This window comes from Abramis brama (assembly GCF_963993115.1).
Source record: "Abramis brama genome assembly, chromosome: 5".
In the NCBI taxonomy this organism is placed as follows: Eukaryota; Metazoa; Chordata; class Actinopteri; order Cypriniformes; family Leuciscidae; genus Abramis; species Abramis brama.
The window spans coordinates 42,828,218-42,852,993 of NC_139967.1; the positions used below are offsets into that span (position 1 = coordinate 42,828,218).

At 37.9% G+C, this 24,776-nt stretch overlaps 1 protein-coding gene across 1 annotated transcript in view; it reads left to right on the top strand.

Annotated features, from left to right (window-relative positions):
* The window catches only part of ap2b1 (adaptor related protein complex 2 subunit beta 1), a 56,955-nt gene extending 38,209 nt beyond the window's left edge, over positions 1–18,746 (top strand). The window contains exons 19-22 of the mRNA XM_084114175.1: positions 365–449; positions 617–703; positions 11,063–11,217; positions 17,391–18,746. Of these exons, the coding sequence (XP_083970301.1) occupies positions 365–449; positions 617–703; positions 11,063–11,217; positions 17,391–17,465 (402 nt within the window). The 3' untranslated portion in view covers positions 17,466–18,746. The remainder of the gene's footprint in view (positions 1–364; positions 450–616; positions 704–11,062; positions 11,218–17,390) is intronic.
* The last annotated feature ends 6,030 nt before the right edge of the window (positions 18,747–24,776 follow it).

The following is a 24,776-nucleotide window of genomic DNA, read 5'->3' on the forward strand; positions in this document are numbered from 1 at the left end:
ACAAATAAACTTTCTTGCCATCAATAGACACACTGGTTGTCTAAAAATAGAAAAGCTCAATTATGCCATAATTTATTCATTGGATTTCCATGGCTCGGTTTAGAGTCTAATAACATTTGTGTAAAATATGAAAGAACTCATCAAATGGGTCTGACCATTGACTTCTACTAGCCTTCTCTTATGCTCTTGTGCCTTTCTTCTTGTTCCCCTTCTCCTATTCCTTCATTTTCCGTGCAGCTAAAAGCTTTTTCCATTTGGAAAATAGTGTTGTATCAAAAATGCAATCAGGCTGCAGAGGCGTTTTAGTCCACTTATACGGTGGAGTGTATTTAAAAGTCTGACCACTCAACCTTTCTCACTGCAGGTGGCTGTGAAAAACAATATTGATGTCTTCTACTTCAGCACGCTGATCCCTCTCAACGTGTTCTTCGTGGAGGACGGCAAAATGGGTACGAGCACGCTGCGCACACATGCTCACTCTAAAAACAGCTCACCGGTTTTGATTGAGCTTAGGCTTAATAAAAGAGTGGATTGATGAGATGTAGCCAGGATTGAACATACTATAGACACTGATTGGCCAATCTCATATGATAACCTGTAAACTTTTCCTCAACAGAGCGTCAGGTGTTCTTGGCCACATGGAAGGACATTCCAAACGAGAATGAGCTGCAGTACCAGATCAAAGAATGCCACTTAAACGCAGGTGAGGTGATGTAGTCCTCAACGTGCACTACTCATGACTCGAGTTTGTGTGTAGGTGTTTTGCAACATATGGATCAGTGGTCACTGAATCAAAGGCATTTAGCAGAGAGGAAAGTTTGCAAATAGCAGGGCAGCTGCAAAGGTCTCTTTGCTCTGTTTGGCAGAGCGCTCTTACCTCTTTGTATTTTGGCCTCTGCCTAAACCCAAGCTGGCTCCTGATGCAGAATGTTACAACCTGCTACAATGTGTCTGTGGTTGAGAGACAGTTTTTTTTTTCACAGCACAAATACAGCTCAAGCCGTTTAAGGGAATCAGCCGATTGAACTAATCGAGTGAATGAATGCCTCAGTGACGGCAATATCCAAAATCCTTGTCCTTGTGGGGACATTTTTTGGTCCCCTTGAGGAAAACAGCTTATACATCATACTAAGTGATGTTTTTCAAAAATGTAAAACCGCATAACATTTTCTGTGATGGGTAAGTTTAGGGGTAGGGTTAGTGTAAGGGGAATCAGTATAAACAGTGTGTACAGTATAAAAATCATGTCGTCTATGGAAAGTCAGTCCCCCCCCCAAAAAAAAATGAAAACACAGTTACAGTGTGTGTGTCTGTATATATGGTTTATGAGGACACAAATGTGTATACTTGCACGTGGTTTATGAGGACACTTCCTGTGTCCTCGTAATCCAAATGGTTTAAAAATGATACTAAACTGTGTGTTTTTGTGTTTTATTTATTTTAAAAATGCAGAAAGTTTTCTGTGATAGGTAGGGTTAGGGGATAGAATATACAGTTTTTACAGTATAAAAACCATGTGTCCACACCGTGTCCTAACTACACGGGCCGCGACACACGATAAAAGGTATCTTTTCCATGTTAATCAGAGTTTTTGTCCTAACCAGCCAAACAAACACAAAGTGTGGCAATGATAATCTCAGGTACAGTTTATGTGCTTTGTTTAATGTTAAAAGTGTGTAATGTGACTTTGAATATCATTTAGTGCTCCCAGCTTTGTAGCCGTGAAAGCAACAATGGATTATTCACCTCGGATCTTGAAATTAATCAAATGGAAACAAGAACGTTCAAACTGTGAACAAACAAGTGTATTCTTTGACAAAGATTGTTTTAGTAACTCAGCCTATGTATTTTTAATCATGTTTAAATGGTGTAATATTTGTGAATTTGATTATGTAGCTACTTTCTTGCGAGTGCCGTTAAGATTACTCTCTGGTGCTGTGCACTTGCCGTGAGACTCCGCCTACACGCTGTTCTGATTGGCTGTGGGTATTGATTGATTTTGATGCATCTCGCAGTCGCGTCGCGTCTAGTGTTCACAGACAAATTATTTGTTTCTGGAATCTTATCGCATCGCGTCTGGTTAGGACACGGTGTTACACCTATGGAGAGTCCCCGCAAACCACATATTCAAGTGTGTGAGAGAGAGAGAGAAACGGTCAAGAATTGTATTCTGATTTGAATAAGACATGACAGTGTAATACATACTAATCTTACTGTAGTGTTTTTTTACACCCCTAGTATTAAAGCTTGTTGCACAAGGCTCACCATAGTCCTGAATATATTTGAATAGCTTCCTTTCTCGATTTATGTATGCAGCTTCACAATGCTTTGATATTAAACCATCAATATTGTTGAATTGTTTGCTTAAAGCTTTACTACAGCATCCACTGTGTACTGTGTGAGCTTTCAGATTTAAAAAAGCAGAAAGAGTCTCTTGACGCCAATGAAAGGGGGAAAAAGCATTCCCACCATTTCGTTATTGTTCATAGTTAATTATTTAGTCTGGTGGCAATGTAAAAATGCTGTGGAACGTGGCTGGCTGTGTGCACAGACTTTGACAGAGCTGGTTTATTTCTAGGCTTATCAGCTTGCTATTTGTATTCATCAACCTGGAGCCAATTTGAGCATACAGCCACAGCCGAACACAGGGACCAGCGTAGAGAGCCTGTTTCACTCGCTGAAATTATTGATCAGACGCCCAGAGGTTCCTTAATTACTAGACGTCAGACAATCTCACTTCCCCTGCTTTCATCTGCTCTCATTTTAGCAAGCACACACATGGCACACAGATGCAATTTTATCCATGACTATAAAGCGCCTGTAGGGTGATCGACGCATGTAGTGGCACGCTAAACAGCAGTAGTTTGACAAATCCAGGCTTTGATTTTTTTTTTTTTTTTTTTCACTCTGATGCCTTGTTTTGGTTGGAGAAGCCATGCAGTTCAGTTTCAGTCGTGTTTATTAGCATGTAGAGAATAATCGACTGCTATTGTGAGATGCTGATTGACTCTAGCTTGCCATGACTTGAATAACAATGTCCACCTAATGGAGCAAACAAGCGAGGGCAAGATATAACCGAATGCCTTTTCCTCACACTGTGTGCATTGGTGATATTTGTAAATGACTGATTTTTTTCCCCATAGAATTGAATAAGTAGGCAGCTGTTTCATGTTTTGTTGTTGTTGAGACTGGTTGATTTGTTCTTTATCAGAATGCAGCCACAGTCCTTGAGTCCAGGAGGATGGCATGCGTTCATGTCCGTGGATCAGCACATTCCTAATGATGAATAATTTCAGCGCTTAATTCAGCAGAAAATAAACATGTCTAATTAGTTTTCAGCGTTAATGTTTTACAACCGTTCACAAACCTCATTGATATGCTGCAGAATTGCTGCCTGTACATTTACAGAGGATCAAGAATAATCAAATTCATGCTTCATGCCACAGGTTCTCATCTCTGGTGTGGACAGGACATGGGTTACTTCTAGCTGTATATAACTAGGGATGCATTTATTTTGATCTTTTTAGCCTGTGTGTGTGTGAGTGAGAAAATTAGTAATGTTAGTAGCGTAATCCGTTACATTACACATTTTTGGTAATGTATTCTGACTACTTTTTTGTTACTTTTAGATTACTTTTGACCTAGTCTCGTGTAGCCAGAGCTTCAGACTGATGGCAGAAGGTCTAGACTCCATAGCAGCTTTCATTGACCAAGCACCGCCAAAGAGGCCGTCTGACTGACATGTAAAGCAACCAATCACAGTTCGTTTTGTTCCGCGTCACGTTTAGGGGCGTGAAAATGTAACATCAATGTCCCTACTATAAAAGACTGTTGTGTAAAACTATGCCGCGAACTTTACATACTTAACATACTTTTAAAAATCCAGCGTTTAGTTAGTTGATACTGTGAAGCACTCATTGTTAAAGTTGTAAACACAAAAGCGTTCTTCTTCCTTGAGGGGGTTTGGCGTCACGGCATCTTTGTTTCCAGGCGGACAACCGAACGCTACAAACTCATCTCCCGGGCACCCTGTAGAATTCAACTAGTCAGATGACGACTTCGAAAATCCTGAAGTGTTTTCTGTTAAGTGTGCCATATGCATCAGACGTTCAGTCAGCGGTCCGTGGGTGTGACATCTGAGGCTGAGACTACTTTTGACCTAACTTCTGCATTACCAATTACCAGTACATATGTGCATTTGAATGTCTTTGCTGTTTTCGGCTCGTTAAAGACCACTCTTGACGCAGCATTCTGGATCAGTTGCAGAGGTTTGGAAGGCCTGCCGAGAGAGCATTACAATAGTCCAGTCTGGATAGAACAAGGGCTTGGACAAGGAGTTGTGTAGCATACTGCAATAGGAAGTGCCTGATCCTCCTAATGTTGTATAAGGCAAATCTGCAGGACTCGGGCAGTTCTAGCAATGTGGTCTACGAACTTTAACTGATCATCAATCACAACTCCAAGGTTCCTGGCTGTCCTGGATGGAGTAATGGTTGACGAACAAAGCTGAGTGGAGAAGTTGTGATGAAGTGCTGGGTTGGCCGAGACCACAAGCAGCTCTGTCTTTGTAAGTCTTTGAAGGTAGTGGTCCTTCATCCAGCAGGAAAGGTCTGTCAGGCAGGCTGAGATGAGAGCAGCTACCGTCAGATCATCTGGCTGGAGTGAGAGGTAGAGTTGTGTGTCGTCAGCATAACAGTGATAGGAAAAACCATGTTTCTGAATGACAGATCCTAGTGATGACATGTAGATGGAGAAGAGAAGTGGTCCAAGCACCGAGCCTTGAGAGCACCCCAGTAGCTAGACTTTGCGACGTAGACATCTCACTCCTCCATGAAACCCACTAGTACACTTAAGCAACCGCATGGCAGGCACCCACAACACCCTAGCACTGTGGCAGCATGTTTTGCATTTCCTTGAGCAAATCTGTATTATTTTACTACGGGCTGTTGAATGCTTGATTCTGATGACGAATGTTCTAAGCTCTGCCATTTTTTTCAGGAAAACGCACGGCTAAGGCCCCAATCACACCAAACGCGATTTTTGCAGTGAGAGGCGCCTTTTTTAAATTGTTTTCCTATTGCAGTGAGCGTTCTGCACGCTGTTTATGCGCCCCAGGTGCCTCGTTTTTGCAGTTGAAAAAATGCAAGGCCTACTATGATATTAGACTACATAGCCTATAATAAAATATATTTTTATTCAAAGATCAACAGTCTGTCATTAGTCTTTAGTCTGCCACAAAAAAACAACATTGTGAAAAAAAAAACCCAATGACTGTTGTAGCGGACTGTGCGTAAATCAGACCTTTCAGGCTATAGTCTAGAACACTGATAAGCCTTATGCCAAAATTATTATTACAACTAAATTGTCGGTCAGTAAATAAGAAAACTAAATAATTGTGTAGATGATTTGCTTTGTGTAACCCGACATCAGACATTAGGCCGAAGTATTTTTTTGCACACAGTGCCGCGACCTATCAATCACTCCTTTACGACTGGCTGCCTGCACATTCACTGTCCGCGAGGCTGCTGCAACTTGCTCCTTTTTGTTTTATAGAGTAGGCCTAGATGAAGAGAGTGCAAGTTGCAGCAGTCGCAAGGACAGTGAATGTGCAGGCAGCCAGTCGTAAAGGAGTGATTGATTGGTTGCGGCACTGTGTGCAAAAACAAAAGAAACAAAAAAGATGTTGCAGCCAATGAGCAGCCAGCTCAACCTCCACGGACAGTTTTTAATATTTTATCAGACAATAACTACTCAAGATTTTGCTTTAGTATAATTTTCATGACAACTAGGGCCGGATTCGGGATTCGGGACAACAGCTTAGATTTCGGGACTATGCCGAATTTTTCGGGACGTCTGGTCTCCCTAGTTTGGTGTGATCGGGGCCTAAAGTAGTTCCAGGCTGGTCTTGACAGCATTACAGTTCCATATCACTTCACCAAATGATTTCAGTTATTTCAAAGGTCTTTACAGCTTACAGAGCCAAAACCCACAAGACACTAACCGAGCAAATAAATATAGTCAACAATAGGATAAAAACTACGGTGACCGGGAGGGGACATGTTCGGTTCACTTAGTTTTGTCGTGGCCACAACATATAAACTCGTGGGAATGTGATATTAAGTTGTGGGAACGTCATAACATCTCGTGGACATGAGATCGTATGTTGAGTGAATGACATACGTTTCTCATGGCTACCAGTTTTATAACGTGGGAACCGAATCTTCACACGCGATACGGGCTCCTCCTTTTACCCCGGTCATAATTTACTTTGTTATTTGTTAATTTAAGTTTCTCATAATTTGTTTTTGTTTACTGCCTTAAACGGGACTTTATTCGTGACCCGAGTATTTCATTCAAGCCAGCAAATTTCCGCCGAAAATTTGGACAGTGAGTTGTGAGGAAGTGCCTGATCCTCCTAATGTTGTATAAGGCAAATCTGCAGGACTCGGGCAGTTCTAGCAATGTGGTCTGTGAACTTTAACTGATCATCAATCACAACTCCAAGGTTCCTGGCTGTCCTGGATGGGAGTAATGGTTGACGAACAAAGCTGAGTGGAGAAGTTGTGATGAAGTGCTGGGTTGGCCGAGACCACAAACAGCTCTGTCTTTGTAAGTCTTTGAAGGTAGTGGTCCTTCATCCAGCAGGAAAGGTCTGTCAGGCAGGCTGAGATGAGAGCAGCTACCGTCAGATCATCTGGCTGGAGTGAGAGGTAGAGTTGTGTGTCGTCAGCATAACAGTGATAGGAAAAACCATGTTTCTGAATGACAGATCCTAGTGATGACATGTAGATGGAGAAGAGAAGTGGTCCAAGCACCGAGCCTTGAGAGCACCCCAGTAGCTAGATGTTGCGACGTAGACATCTCACCCCTCCATGAAACCCACTAGTACACTTAAGCAATTCCGACGAAAAAGCCCATTCAACTTAAGAATGCTCTTCAGGTGTCTTTCACTTACGTACCCATGTCTTAATGCCAGAGACCGCACTATATCTTTATATGACATTCCTAATTCAAAGTAAAATGTTATTTCATCAGTCATCTCCATCTCTGACTGCTGTATATGTACAGTATTGACCAGTGTGGTACTCTCAACATAACTCGTGGCCACGAGAAAAATATATCGTTCCCTCAACATATGATCTCGAGGCCACGACTTCATATGACGTTCCCACGAGTTTATATGTTGTGGCCACGACAAAACTAAGTGAACCGAACATGTCCCCTCCCGGTCACCGTAAAAAACAACCAATTATTTCCACGTTTTTTAGCCACAAAATTATGGTTTTATTTATGCATTAATGCATTTATTAGTTATTATGGAAAAACACATCTCTCTTTCTCGTGCTCTCTCCCCTACTCAAACAAACACACATACAATACGGACACACACTCGCACAGAAACGTGTTGTCAGCACTGCTATGATGATTTTATCAGTAAAATAGTTTAACAACTTAAAAGCTACATGACGGTTCTCACTAGCGAGGTGCAGATAAACATAGTTTCGCTAGACGCTGGTGCCGAACACTGTTGAGAGACGCACAGACCGAGGTAATTCACACACGCTTAAGCTCGCGCTCTCTCTCTCTCTCTCTCTAATAACTGCATTAATAACTACACACTGCTCTCAGTGACTCAAGTCTCCGTTATTAGCTCTAAAATTATGTTTTGGGATTAGATGCGTAAGAAATTTGTCCTACACACAAGACCGTTTTAAAGGCACACTGTGTAGAAATTGTGTTTTTGTCAAACAGCGACCCCTAGAGTCGCTGTGGAATACTGGCACTGTTGTAAATACCCCTCCACCCCCCCACAACCACCTCCCACCCTGTACACCGGTACCTGCGTCGGGCATGGAACAGGCACAGATAGACTCCGAAGACATGATTATTGCAATTTATCATAATCGTTTGCAAATTGTGCTCGTTTACACTATTTACAACCTCTACGTTAGGCTTATTTATGTCCTAATAACTATGTAAGATATTGAAAACTGTTGAATCAACATCAACAGCGTCGTCTGATATCCCTCAGGACTACGTAATAAATACACCTCACAACACCTGAGTTCAGCTGGCAAACTAGTTCGTGAGGCAAGCTAGGCAATAAAACATAACGCAAAAAACACGTAAGAGAAACGAGTGTTTGTTAGCAAGTCTGTTAACAGCTCTGATAATCGAAAGCTAGCTAGACATATGTGGAAATTATTGGACTGGTCTAATTATCAGCAATGGATGAATGAACAGCATGTAAAAAAATGACATACTACAAGCGCAACAACATACAACATAGAATGCAAACAAGTTTACAAATAAGAGATTTATTTACTGGTCACTTCATGCGTTTTCTCAGATCGGATAGCTATCTGATTTATCAAAACGATTCCATTTACACCTGGTCACATAAATGTGTTTTTGCGAAACGGATTTAAATCCGTTCTTCAATTCTCGCGCTATATGCAGATTTAATGGAGTGCACGTCACCGAAAGCAACAGATATGAACTGCATTATTGATCATCAGCTAAAATTTCAAAATCAAAGACCGCAATAAGAGAGAGCAGTAACAGCCCTGGTAAGATCATTTCGTTTCTTTACTTTTAATGATGATAATTGTGTGTTAAGCGTCTGCGACTTACTTTCACTTTGATTTGCGATAGTTTGCACGTTGGCTTAATGAATAGATGCTCAGCTTCTCATCTGCGGTGATGCGTGTTCCAGTAGCGTCGTCATATCTGGCTATAACATATAGCCTATAATACGCTCTCACACGTTTTTTTATTTATTTATTTTTAGCATTTTTGGGAGGAGTACAATTTACATATGTGGTTTTAACAACCAGATGCATTTACACTTGTCCAGTTTCGTCTGGAATGCGGCACAGACCTCCTCCTGAAGTGGTTTGAGCGATCGGATTCAAATCCATCTCGAATGTGTTTCGGAGGGCATTTACACCAGGTCTTTTCACGATCGGATAGCTATCCGATCTGAGAAAACGCATGAAGTGGCCATGTGTAAACAGCCCCCATGACAAAAACATACGCACGAAAGCCGAAAACAAACGCTGGTTGGCCTCTCACTTCCAAATTTGAGGAAGTGGTGGGGGAAGTGACGTATGCCGTAAAGCAGTCGAAATTTTGTTGTTCTTTTTGTGCTCGGGTTACTACCCGAACCCTGAAGTTACGTAGTGCCAGTAAAAGCGATACAGACCCGTCAGGCTCTGGCAAACGTGTCATTCAACCTATTGTAAGTCGATGTACCATCACAAGGGTCTTGGAAATATATTATGAAGGCTGAAAAGCTCCATAATGTTACTTTAAGGACAAAAACCTGACAAACATCTTGAAATACATCATCTGAACAATGGTAACCGTAGTATAAGCGTCGGGGCTGCATTATTTTTCTAATAATTCAACAGCCCGTCATCAATTATTCCTTACATATTACGCTGTGTCCCTCCTCACCCAGTCTCGAGCAGCTCCCTCTGTGTTTCCGCTGTGTATTGTGAAGGCAGACTCACAGGATTGACAGCAGTAGTGTGTGCAGTCAGTCAGTGTGAACTGGAGTGAGTCACAGCACACTCCACATGTTGGTAACACCAGCTGTCATCACCTGATTCTGTGGCTTATATAACCGCTGACTGACTGACTCTGTCCTCAGACCTCCCTCTGTCTGTGTATAAATGTTTTTCATCTTCCTTGCCCATGACCCTTCTGGCTTTTTATTTCCCCAATCCATCTTTCCCCCTCTTTAAACACTCGATTGGATTTTATTGTGCCCCTTTACTTTGCTCTTACATTGTTTGCGGCCCGTCCTTGTCTTTCAGCGCTTATCTATCTCTGTTGCCAGGGGTTTCATCATTTCTTCTCTCTCTCGTTCCACGCTCTCCAATGCTCTCACAGCACAGTGATATGGCTCAGTAGTGTCTGAACAGCATCACTCAGGGTCATAGTGTGATGTGTAAATTAATCTGTTGTTTAAGACATTAATCTGCATGCAGTAGATTAGTTTCTAATGTTAGGAAGAGGTTTTTGTTAACATGTTCACTAATATAATGTGTTTTTTTAGTTGATCATAAAAGGTTTTGTCCAATAAAATGTGTAGTTGTAGTTGTAGTTGATCATGGTAAAATGGTATGATGAAATGAAAAATAGTAAAAAAAAAACACTAACACGAAGAGCTTTATACATATTGTATATCTTACTTAGATGATCTAATAGGTCATAATTTTCACCACTTTTAATCACCAATGGTTCTGTATGTGAAGTATTTGGACTATGAAGTATTCCGTAATATTTCATAATATTCAAGCGGAAAATCTCTGAATTTCTGTGACACTGCAGGACTGAATAAATACATTTTGAAGTAGTTTCATATAAGCATTAAAAATTAAAATTACCGCACTACAAATGAAAAATAACCGCAGGTATTTTACATTTTTAGGGTAATACTTAAATTGTCAAGTAGCACCCAATTAGAGTGTGTCTGTGTCTGTGTGTCTGTCTAATTGGTCAAATTTATCTTAATTTATTTCAAGTTTTCAAAATTAATTTGAATAGATAATTTTATGATTGCAGACAAAGCCTTTTTTTCCAGCCAAATGGTGAAAGAAACAAAAGATGTATGTCTGTTTTCTTTGAGAACAGTAAAATTACATGTCAACTTCCCAAACACCACCTGTGTCCAATTAGGACATAGCAAGTAGCAAATTTCGGTTAATTGTGTGCCTTTGGTTGTGCTAATGCTCATACTTTATTACTTTCCCAACCACAAGCTGGTTGTGAAGAAACTGGCTGAAATGTATCAATTTTTAAAGAGCCTCTATTGATTTCATCCATGGTACAAACAGGTTATTTAAAAAATATATGTATTGCTATGTACTCTTCTTGTTTCAATAGGGAATACTTGTACTTACTTTTTAGGGAATATTTAATGCAAGTGTCCATCAGGCCTTTTCATGGGGTTTTTAAATTGGATGGATGGTAGTTTTTTCTGCTTATACTGTATTCTGTTGAGAGACTTCTGTGAATGTTTTGTTGGGTAACCAGTTGTCTTTGGTATTGGCAGATACGGTGTCAGGCAAACTGCAGAACAACAATATCTACACCATCGCCAAGAGGAACGTAGAAGGCCAGGACATGCTGTATCAGTCGCTCAAACTCACCAACGGGATCTGGATACTCGCCGAACTCCGCATACAACCTGGCAATCCCAATTACACGGTAATCACTCACAGCACGAAGATTCAACAATTGGGTATTCAAATGAAGTCCAACTCGACGAATGCTTGCCAATTTAATACAAAAGAGCAAAATAAATCTTGTCCCTAGACAAACAAAATGCTTTTGACGTTGTCCAGAACATATTCAAGGACATCCTTCACCCCTCACTTTGACAGAATACTGTATTTACATAATACTTGCTTTATTTGTATATCCACTTATTTGTCCACCAATCCACTCCAAGTTTTCAGCACCTTTTAATTCAGCACTTTATGTAATTCACTGCTTCGAAGATCAGGCTTTTTAAACCTGATAAATTCATGACCCTGAAAACCGTGCTTTCTGCTCGACTTGCTTGCCTAATGCATTAAATGAACAGGAAGGTCAAGAGCAGCATGAAGCGTTCAGAAAAGGCTTGTCGCCGACAGGTAGAGTATTGATCCCTGTTTTAGCTCATGGAGCCCCAGTGCCCTGGGGAACATTCCTGAATTATCTTCACAAACAGCAACATGCATGACTTTTGGTCCAAAACTTGTTGACTAAAACTTGTTGGCTGCCACTTAATGAGATTCTGCTTATGTAACAGACTGCTTATGTATGACTTTTTTGATCCTCTCCTCTGTGATTCTGTATTAAGTCAACAAGTTAAGTAACTATATTCTACTTTTGTTTTCTTTTAAAGTGTGCCTCTGAGAGAACATGCACTCTATAAGTGAATCACATGTTTATTCAGTAACAGCATTGACAGATACAGCAAGCAATTTGTTAATCTGATTCAAAGACCTTTGATTGATTTTGCCCAGTTCATTAAAAGAACCAGCTCTTAAGAGTCATTCACTTGTGAATCAGACTACGCTAGTTGAGCGCAGCCTATAAGAACAACCCATTTGAAATTATTTATTGTCTTTTTAAGACAAAAACATCTAGATACCACAGAATAATACATTCAACTTTGGTGACTGCAGACACTTAGCTTGGATAAAATGTCATTTCTTTTGATGTGATGCTGCGAAAGATTCAGTAGCAGAATGCAATAACTGCTTACAGATGATAATGGAATTTTATATAGTTTTATAGTAGTATAGTTATAGTATAATAATAGTTTTTCATGTACTTTCATCATTTAAGATGTTATCCCATGAGAACTCTAACTGGAAAGTGAAATGAGATATATATATTTTTTAAATGAACACTTTAATTATGTCCCCGCCAGCGTTTTATTGTATGCCAGCGGCAGCATTTTTGATAATATTCATTAAACGTTCATGCCCCCCAGAATATTTTGTTGAATGAACATGTAAACAGTCAATTTATCAAAAGCAAGCAATGCATTTCATTTTATCTTCATTCATTATTTTTTATCAACACTTAAATGTGGTAAGTTTCATTAAAAAAAAAAAAAAAAGAGAAAATTGCGTTTTTGTTGAAGACTAAGAAAAACTTGTCCATGGTGGGGAAAGAGTTAAAAGGCATTTTAGTTTTGTACACTTTTTTTTAAAAACATCATTAAAGCTAGAGTAGGCAATTTTGGAGAGGGAAAGCTAGCCTTAGCAAGCATTAGAACAGCCTCCCTTCAGAGCGTCTCCAGAGCCACGTCTCCTCCAAAAGACATTACAACAACAGTAACGTTACAATATTAATGAGCGTGAACTTACAGTGCTCTGACTTGTACCACCTGACTGCTGCAGAGTGATGCGCCGAGGTTTGAAAATACATATGTTGACAGGCAGGCAGACATTCGGACAAACATTTTTTGGTCCTGGGACTTCCACAGAACATACATGCACATTTTTTATATACATGTAAAATTTATCATTTTTATCAAGCTTGTATATTTAAGTTCAGTAAATTCACTTAAATGGCAATTAAATGACCTTTAATTGTCATTTAAGTGAAATTACTGAACTTAAATATACGAGCTTGATAAAAAATTATCATTCTAGAAGAACATTTCAGATGGCACTTAGAGGCTTTTGCATCTGAACTCTTCATATATATATATATATATATATATATATATATATATATTTAGACGACTTATATTATTGATTGCTGTCAGGATGTGTGTGAACAGAGTTTCAACCAGAATAACAAAAAGACTTTATGAAAAACATTGCCTACCCTACTCTTAACCTTTTTGTAGTTTCAGCCTTTCTTTCTTTCATGAAACTCATATCAGAAGTTCTTCACAAACCTCTCATCGGATATCAAATCTGGTTGCGTTTTTGAAATTGAGATGCGAAGTATGGCAATGAGTGCTCATCATCCGTTCAATGTTTGCACTTTCAAGTTTTTATAATTCATGTGGAGCCAAACAGCAGCGGCCGAACAGTGCTCTGCCTGGTGAACTGAAATAGTCTTTTGCTCAGTGAGGCACAGAACACAAGTTGAGCACCTGCAGTGAACCTTTGCTTGGAGATGGATAAGCTCCAGCTGCACATTTGACAGTGGTTTGTTATAATCATATGAGTGAGGGTGAGCCAAATTACAGCATCACATTCGACAGTTTTAATGCTTGTTCTTTAAACGCAAAGCACTGGGATAAAACTGGCTTTATGACAAGCTAGACAGAAAATCCCTCTTCAGATCTTCACAACTGACTGCTAAGCATGAAGTGATGTGTAAATGTGTGTACGCAGCAGATGGACAGCGTCTGAAGCCTGAATAATGCTGTCTTTGCAGGTAATTGTAGTGTAGGGATAGGAATCGTAAAGAAAATGTTCTGGCTCTGCTTACGGTTCCTTAACAGTACTTGTAAGGAATAAATGATGTATATTCATTTAAAATTAATATACATTGTTTATAAGTTTAGCATTCAGTGCAGAATTTGAGTGTTTATATCTATTTCGAATGGATCACATATAGGCCTACAGACTTTCTCCGGTGGATAGTTGCAAAATTTCCGTTTAAACGTTAATGAAATTAGTCGTTGCGCACATCCCTGGCATAGATGCTTCTTCACCGCCTCTGATTCCACACTATCCTGTGCTTGTAGTTTGCAGTTGGTGGACAGAATAAAAATGGCATCTGATTGAACAGTTGAAATAATTCAGTGATTTATTTTCAACTTGTGATTCCATTTCAAGTGAGTAAAAAGTATTCTCACCTTAGTCCTTTGGACAAAAACATATAAAACCAATCCCGACTGACTGGCCAGCAAAGCAAGCTGCCATGGACTCCATAAATTTCCATTGGGAAGTTGGTGGCCAAATTAAGAGGCTGCTAAATAGATTAATCGGTTGATTAGCAATAGAGCCCTCTTTATTATTCAGAAGGCATCTGTTCAGACACCTCTGCTGAGCTTGATTGCCTGAGGCCCCCTGAGGCCAGGACGGATCAGTGCGATCAGAAACCCTACCTGATCCCAGACAATTGATTTTTAATGAGACTTCAGCCCTCAGTATCCTGGCAGCATCTGGCTCCGATCTGAACAGATGATAACTGGACTCCGTCGAACCAGTGCGGTTTGACCTAACAGCCAGTGATGGAGTGCTGTTGTCTGCCAAGACCTCTGGAAACACATTCCTCAAGTAAGGTAACCAATACAAGCCCTGCTGTATGAGGGATTATGTTCCTGGCGGGCCGAGGATTGTTCAGTGCAATCAGTTGAAGAAAAAGTCACAGATTTATCTTCGGTCGATCTGAAGATGGTGACATTTAAAGGGAAGTGGGAATTGATAGTAAAAGCTGAGCCAAAAGAGCAATCGGTTTTATTTATTTTTTATATTTGCTCCTCAGGGTGAATATAGTTCTTTGCCCACCTGAGGAGAAAAACAGACTGTTTGCTGTGCCATTGTTTTTGGGTTGTTAATCAAAGAAATTATATATTTTTTTGAAATGTTGGTAGACCTCCGCTTGGAGGATGCTTTATTGTATACTGAAATACAATTACAAAAAACAGTGGAGTTATTTACAGTGGAGTCCGAAAGTCTGAGACTCACATTCAAAATCTAATTTCAAACAAGTAACTACTGATAGTGATCATTTGGCTCTTTGTACAGAAGGTCAAATGTTCTTACTTCTGTTGAAGCTCAATATACTTTTTGTATCATCTCAAATCATGATCATTAGGTTTTGTGGAGTTCATGCTGCTGTCATTTTAGCAAATGGGGGAAATTTTGTAATTCATGCAAATCTCTGTTTATGTCAGTTATGTAAATTCTTCAAATTATGTCAATAGCATAGTTTGTGTGTGTGTATACAGTACTGGTCAAAAGTTTGGAAACATTACTATTTTTAATATTTTTTAAAAGTCTGTAATGCTCAAGCGTGCATTTATTTGTTAAAAAATAATGTAATATTTTGAAATATTATTACAATTTAATATAATGGTTTTCTGTTTTAATATACTTTAAAATATAATTTATTTCTCTGATGCAAAGCTGAATTTTCATCAGCCGTTACTCCAGTTTTCAGTGTCATATGATCCTAGAAATATTTTGTTCTACCGTTCAAAAGTTTTTGTTTTTTTATTTATTTTTTATTAATCAAGAAATCCTGAAAAAAAGTATCACAGGTTCCAAAAAATATTAAGAAACACAACTGTTTCCAACATTGATAATAACGGAGTATCAAATAAACATATTAGAATGAATTCTGAATGTATTGTAATAATATTTCACAATTTTTTTTTCTGTTTTTGATCAAATAAATGCAGGCTTGATGAGCAGAAGAGACTTCTTTCAAAAACATTAAAAATATTAATGTTTCCAAACTTTTGTCCGGTACTGTACACATATAAACATCCCAAGTGGTGTATATACCAGTAGTGATATACTATATAACAGGCTTACTTATGTTCAGAAACTATTCTTGCTATCATGAATTAACTTAAAATCCATATTGTTTTAGGATTTCAGTCCTTGCAGTTCCAAACTGAAAATTATTGGACATGCAGATTAACAAATTATTTGACTTCAAGAATTGCTAGCTTTTAGTCTGTGCAGATTTTCTAATGGTCTTAAAGGGAACTTTAATTCTAACACTTTTATGGGTAGCATTTTATTTATCCAACTGCACTCAAAGGTTTGTAGTGAAAAGCTGTAACTCGACTAAGCAGTCATTCATAGCAAATATTAGTGCTAAACATATACCTGTAGAAAATAGCCCATCAAAGTGTGGTGTTGATTATCATCTGGTGGATCACAACCTAAAAATAGACTAAGGTCTGTTCTGATAGGGATATGGACAGAAGGGTAAAAATACAATGATAAAGATTTTTCAATAACTGCTGTATGATCATCATGCATAGTTGTGTTTGCAAAAATGAAGAGAAAAGACTTCCAATATATTTTGTTGCCATCACAGGCCGTGTTTCCAATCAAACTCAACATTACAATATTATGGTGCAAATTCATCTATAATTTGGTAGCAAACTCGTAAAAAAATTATGCAGCGTAAAAGAAAATATGACCCAGCCTACAATAAAGGGGTCCTATTATGCGTTTTTACGTTTTCAACTTCCTTTAGTGTGTAATATTGCTGTTTGCGCATGAAAAAGGTCTGCAAAGTTACAAAGCTCAAAGTCACTCCAAAGGGAGTTATTCTCTATATCAGTGTCTTTTACTGTTTCTGAACTCATTGTAGTCTTGAGTGTTCTTCAGGGAACATGCGTTACAGTATTCCTCATTTAAATAATTCCCACCCAAGGCATATGCAAAATAAAGGCCTGGTTGAGTTGCATTGGTGTGTTGAAACTTGCGGTTATGTTAAGGGGTGTGACATTTCCAAAACACACTGGAAGCAGTTGACCAATCACAACACACTGGTCCAGCCGACCAATCAGAGCACACTGCGCTTTTCGGAAGGAGGGGCTTCATAGAGTTGCAACAATGTCAAATATGTGAAAATAATGTGTTTTTTCAAATAGAAATTCAGACTTTTAAAAAGAGCATATTAGGTCCCCTTTTTAAAAATAGATAATAAACAATTATGTCGACCACATTGAGTGGCTGCTGAGAGCATTAACAGTTGAAAATCGTGAGACATTTAGAAACCATAATTGACCATTTCTGTCTGTCATTTAAATTTTTCATATTAATAATAATAATAATTTTTTTTGTATGAAATTAACCACTGTCTTTTACTCTGTATAACTATGTACCCAAATAAGCACTTTGTTACAGTTTTTATCAGAGCAATCCACATTTAAACAGCTTTTCTTTCTCTTTCAGCTGTCTCTGAAATGCAGGGCTCCAGAAGTGTCTCAGTACGTGTACCAGATGTACGATGCCATTCTGAAGAACTGAACGTCTCTATCGTCCTTTTTTCTCTCTACATATTCGTCCCTTCCTCCCCAACCAGCCACCACCACCTCTGTGGCCGAGGATCCAGCTCTCCAATGTTTTCTGCCACTGTTTTAAATCCATCTATAGGTACCAGTTTCCTCAATGTGCCCACTACGCGTGAATCACACATGTTCCGTTCTAGCCAAATGTCTTGATGTTGTTGATAGTGTCGAAGGGAATTTTGGAACACAGCTATATATTTTTTAATTGTTTGAACGCATTGTCAGTACTTCACGTTTCCATGCCCTGTATTTGTCATCTTATGCGAAGAAGGCAAAAGTATACGAGTAAAATCTTTAAACTGAAGCAAGTTAAGACTGTTTTAATGGTAACCACTTAAAAATCACTATATCCCCTAAAATAGTACGGTTTTTTTTATATACATCATGCGTTCTCTGATATGCTAATTCATGCGATTGTACTACATTGCCAGCTGTCTATTAGCCTTGCATGCTTTGACCAACATAAAACGTCACATTCCTTTTAATGTTTTGTCTATCTTGTTCAGCTTAACCACTGCTGAACATGTCGACACTCCATCAATGTCTTATATCGTTGAAACTGCTATGAATCAACTTAATGTGTTACAAAAAAACTCAAAACATGTTTTCTATCAATCTTGTATAATTGGGTCATCTGATATTAATTCCCAGACTGAATCCATCCATATGTGATATATTGTGCTTGTGAAAGTGAGTAGGTTTTGTGCGGTAGTTTTTGGAGTGTTAGAAATATCTGTTCAACGTTATTATACAACCTCGCTCCGCTTTGGTTTACAACTAATACACTAACATATGGATGCAATAAAAAAACAAAAATTCAATAACATAGACTCAGTGATACAAGGATGAATCACTTTTGGACTGTTAAGTAGAGTTGAGTGCCCCCCCCCCCCCCCCCCCAACTTTATTAGTCTTCATGGTGGTGCTGGTGACTAAATGTGAACCTTTTTTGTTGCCATAGTTGCTAATGTGCCTGTGAACCTGCATGTAAGCAGTGTCCAATAAACATCTGCCAGTAGAACACTTGTATAAGAAGGTGAAATATTAATACATTAACCTTTATATGTGCAAATATAAGTTTTAATGATTATGATTTATACTGTCAATGTGCGTCCTAGTAATGAAATGTGAAGTCTGACATGCACAAATTCAACAAAAAGTCTGATGAAATTTCTCTAGGTTTATTTTATGGATCGTTGTAATTCAAAATAAAGTCAGCAGTGTTGGCCTCCCAAACGTGCACCCTCGTTATGTTTTTCATTATGAATTTCTCAGTTAACCTTTTTACTCTTATTATTTTTATTATTATTATATTATTTGCATAATTTAAGATTAGTTATATATATATATATATATATATATATATATATATATATATATATATATATATATATATATATACTAAACTAGTGAAATATAGATGGATGCATGGGTGGATAGATAGATAGATAGATAGATAGATAGATAGATAGATAGATAGATAGATAGATAGATAGATAGGTGTCATTTTCGATGAGATCAGCTCTGTGCTGGAGGTGACACAGGCATGTCGTAATCACTCAGGTCTGCAAGAGCGCCAGAACTGAATACTGAACAGCTCTTATATGTCACATGCACAGTATTGAGATTTAAGGTGCGTTCTTGAGACGGTTCAAACGGTTGAGATCGGTTTGTCCACCTGTAGTCATACTGGCATCTTTGCACATTACTTATAGCTTTTTTGTTGTTGTTTGCAGCTACTCACAACAAAAGGGGTTAGTTGGCTAAAGGGGGTCGCACGATGGTTTAAAATTATTTGAAATAAGTCAAAACAAGCTTCAAAATTCTTATTTTAATAACACTTAAACAACTGTCATTTTATTTTTTTTATTCAAGAACCAGGATTCCTACATTTAAAAGTGTGATTCTTAGCCCTAAAATAATAAATATGAAGTGTAGTGTTCATGTATACTTAATTATTTAATCAGAAATACAGTCAAAATTACTATAAAAGTTCGAAAGAACGGCATTTACAAAGAACAGCATGAAATCTAAATCTTTTGTAAGATTGTAGATGTCTTTGCTATCACGTTTGATCAATTTAATGCATCCTTGCTGAATAAATACATTTAATAAATACATAAATTATATTTTAAAATATATTCAAATAGAAAGTGGTTCTTTTAAATTGTAATAATATTTCACAAAATTCCTGTTTTGACTATTTTATGATCAAATCAATTCAGCATTGGTGACCATAAGAGACTTCTTTCAAAAACATTAAAAACAATAATATAATGTATTCCAAACTTTTGACTGGTAGTGTATTTTAAAAACCCTTATCCAGTAATCAAGAATAACTGGAAAATTCACTGTATATTCATTGTTTGAGAAGAGCATTTAGAACTTCTGGAATAACAAAATTAATTGTGCTTATTTTAATCTATTGACAGTGCAAGTTTGTGTAATTTAAAGAAGTAACTTTTTCATCATAATTACAGCTGAAAAAAATATATTAACCTACATATGAGGCCTCCTTGTCTTGGACAACTGAAGGCCCTGAAGGCCTTGAAAACTGAAGAAACACTGGCTTTTTTATTTTATTTTATTAAAGCTATATTGTCTAGTGACTTTTCCTGTAAATGACATCATTATGCCTATAGGTGGTGGCAAATTTGACTTAATATGTCTTATGAGTGAATCATTCAATAATTCACTCATAAGATTAATTTAAAAACACTGATTTATACAGGAGCAAACTAGTGACTCGCTGCGTCCAAAATGGCGTTCTGTCACTCTAGTCTACATTTAAAGAAGAACTTACTTTGGCACTGTTAGTAAAGTATGTTATTTACATGCGTGTGGGATAAACAATCTGGATACTGAATCTGCCATATTGGCATGATCATCACGAGTCATGACCTCATGGGATGGTAGACTCTCATGTTATATCCACGTTTTTCCTACACCTCATGATGCTTTGCTTGAATTATGGGAGTAACTTCTGTTAAACTGTAAACGATTAGCAAAAGGTTCGCTCAAAAACGGGGTAATGAGAGGATTCTGCTCACCTTCAACAATCGAACATTAAAAGGAAATTGTAAAAGTGTAAAAGCATTAACAAGTTACCACAACAAACCATGAATAACCTTATTATTTCCACAGAAATATTTTGGATGTGTTAATCACTGTAATCACAATCAAAAATGTTCATTTACTGGAACATAATATTTCAAAGTGACATTTTGACACAATAATTGTATTTATTTGCTTTAGAAGCATTCCAGTAAACACTGCTAATAGGGGAGACGATTACATTTTAAAGCATCCGTGTGAAAACAAACCTGGAAAGAGATGTGAAGATTTGGGGAGAAAAACAAGAGATTCTTAGTGCATTTCAATGAATTATTCATGCGATATATCGTATAATAAATCACGAGAGCAGACCACACTTTTTTCATACTGTTACAGCGGAATACAAAGAAAAAAGAAAAGAATGAGGAGGAAAAGAATGCAGCGACTGAAATGAGCTCTTGCCATAGATATTCTTGTTATACCAAGTCACATTAAAACCTGACGTCTGAGAATAAAACATGCAGGACATTTTTTCAGCTCATTCAGTCAAGCTGACAGACGATTTGTAGTGCAACCAAAAAAAGGTGGATAGTAGAGACGAGGCATATTCGGACACGAGGATGTACGAGTGAGCCACAGAATCACTCAACCAGTTCGTTGATTCATTCAGAAACACGTGTTGCTCAAAAACGTGCAGCTTTAGCTTAGCAAATATAGACAAAATAATGTCAAATGTCAAATAATAAAATGTCACTTGCTAAATATTAACGTCTTGTTTACTGTAATTTGTGGATTCAGTTCACTGGAAATCTGTTCTTGTTTAAACATAACTAAATGTAATCGCCACCTGTAGACTTTTATGGCCTGAATAAGCTCAGCCATTAGCAGAATAAATGGGATTGATTAACCATAACCCTGCTCTCTTCAAACAGCGCTGTCACAACCCATAATCCAGAAAAGTTGGGACATGTTTTGCAAATTAAAAAAATTTTGATGGCTACAACACACTACAAAAAAGTTGGGACAAAGGCAAAATAAAAGTGAAAAGATTATAGAATTTCCAAGTTAAACTCTTTTGAAACTGTCCACAGTGAGTAGGTGAATTGGTAATAGGTGATGGTCTCATGACTGAGAGTAAAAGGAGCATCTCAGTCTTCATGGCTCACCACCAAATATCATGAGAGAATCACATTTCTCAATGCAAGATTGCAAAGAATTTGGGTCTTTCAGCATCTACCACATAATATTGTGAAAAGATTGAGGGAATCCAGAGAAATCTCAGTACATGTAGAGCAAGGCGGGAAACCTCTGTTGAATGTGTGTGACCTTTGAGCCCTCAGACGGCATTACATGAGAAACCGTCATGCTACTGTGTTAAATACAGCCACATGTGCTCTGGAGTTCTTTGGAAAACTTGTCACTTAACACAGTCCATCGCTGCGTCAAGAAATGCAACTTGAATCTCTTAAGTTTTACGCAAAAGGAGACAAGGAGAAAGCTATGCATCTGTTCAATGCAGAAATGACATTCTCTGAGCCCGAGCTCATCACAGATGATCCGAAACACAGTGAAAATGTATGACCCATCATGAAAAGAAGAATCGGACAATGACGACCACAGTTCCTCAATTCCCAAACATTTTAAAAGTGTAATTAAAAGGGAAGGTGATGTGACAGTGGTAAAGATGCCTCTGTCCCAACTTTTTTGGACTGTGTCGCAGCCATCAAAATCCAAATTTGTTTATATTTACAAAATACACTTAAGTTAGTCAGTGAAAACTTTTACTTTAGTCAGTTAAATAAAGGTTAAAGAGAATTAACAAATCACAGATTCTTGATTTTATTTCATTTTACAGAATGTCCCAACTTTTCTCAATTTGGGGTTGTATGACTGATGTGAAGCCAACAGGTAAGAACCACGTGGTTACTTAGCAACAGAAGAAAGATTAGGTTGCTAAGAGACAGCCATGGTACTCAACAGTCGGTTGATAAAGAAGAGTGTACATTTTCAGATAGCAATGACTATGAGCAATCATTCAAATAAACAAGCCGTTGAGAGGGGGATGACAATTGCTGTGGATCAGGTATACATTGATTTCAAGGTAATATTCCATGTGTTTAAGTGCTGCATGTCAGTGATGAGTTTTCATAACGCATGCTCTTCAAACGCGTGCTGGTATTTACTCTCTGGTATTTACCGCTCATCACGCGCAGCGCATTTACGCAAGGAGACATAATGCTGCTGACAACTATGGCAAGCCACTTGAACATTTATTCTTTAAAACTAACTATTAGGGTAAGATACAGTATTGAATGTGTGTTATAATGTTGATCGATGAGGGATGTTTTATTACAATCGAGAGCACGTTATTAAATAAATGTGTCCAATTGAGGCATGAGTTCATCCATCAGATATTTTAAAGAACCAACAACGAGTGTAAAGAGGATTTTTGATCCGTACGCCTCGCCGCTCCGGTGGATCTTCAGATGAATGCAACTCATTTCTCTATCTCTTTGAGTAAACGAAACCCATCATGATTAACACAGGACTATTATATGACATGAAAGACAAATAGCTGTACAGTGTGGTTCCGTTCCTACAGCGCATGCTTGCCAAGAATGCAGAGTTTGTAAGTCCTGACAATTTGCAAGTGTCAGTTCGGTTATAGAATGTGGTTGACATGCTCGTAACAAACAAATTTATGAGCGCAATCATATTAAAGTCAGCATGAAATGGAATTAGCTTTTTTCCCCCGTTGTTATGTATATCCATTGGGAATTGATTGGATTGATTGGTTGTGGTTTGCTATTGGTGGATCTCATGTGAGTGACAGGTTGTCCCGCCCTCACACTAGTAAACACATCATCAGAGATTAGAAGAGATGTCACTACAAGAAGGAGGGGAACTTATTTTGATTAAAGATTGCGAGGGCACATGAATAAAAAACTAATAATGATGTGCACGGATAAGTCATTTAGAATAAATACTGCAATATTCCATAAAAAAACAAGAAATGTCTATCATTTCGATTTCATGATGACTTTAAGCTAAAAATTTGTCAGTGACAACCAAATTCCGGTTGTGTGAACTCAGCCAGTCATGCCATTAGTCTCTGTGAATAGTGTTGAGTATAATTTACTTAAGTGGATATTGCTGGTGTTTTTTTTTTTATGCTTGAAAGACAGTAACAACAGTAACAACTCAAATCCCTTATCTGGGTAAAATCTATTAATTAACTTCTCTTTGTTAGATATTAAGTATTTATGAGGTAATGTCCAAATTTCTTCCAGGGAATATCACTTACAAAAACATTCCAGTCAGAAATGAAATGGCACAGAAACAGACTGCTCCTGAAACAAAACTTGTTTTTTAAAAGCACTGTTTAAATGTCTTACACGGATCCACTGAGTGACAAAAGTATGCAAAAGAAAACCCTTAAAAAACATAAGATCTCCTTGAGTCTTTTGGAGTAACCAACAGAAATCTCTTGCTTTACAAAGAACTTAGAATAATTAAAGATTAAACCATTTGGATTGAAAAGTTCAGATACAAAAATTGGCTACTCCTAGAGGTGAACAAACACGCTGCTGCAGAGCAAGTACCGAGACTTGCTACTGCCAGTACATTCACAGACATTGTTAACATTAAAGACATGCTGGTGCTGCTGCTGCTCAGGTAACATACATGATTAAACCCCTGTAGCAGATCTATACAGGTGGAGCTGGGGAAGGTGGAGGGTTTCTGAAAGCACAAAGGACAACACTAAGGGTATTTGAATGTTGAGCCGCAGCTCATTGGCCGCTGATACAACAACCAATCAGCTGGGCTATGTAGCTGACAATGCATCGCTACCAAATGAGTTAAGGACCTATCAGCGTGTGCCATCTAGAGTTTCATGTCAGAACTTGGTATTTACGTATTATGTTAGAGTTTTGCAAAAACTACTATATAACTATACTATATAAAAGTAGACCAAAGACTAGATATTTATTGAATTAGTAGGCCTACTAGTTGGTTTTAGTATACGTTCTAGTAGGCTATAATTAATAATTCAACAGTAGTGAAATTGAAATAGTCACTAATGGATAACTCGCTAGTATAATAAAAAAGAGAGAAGCATTAGTAACACAGAAATCTGTTTTAAGGAATAAATGTTAAAAAGGCTTGCCATAGACAAAGCAGAGCTCTCAGCTTTTTTTTCAAATTCAATTAACCT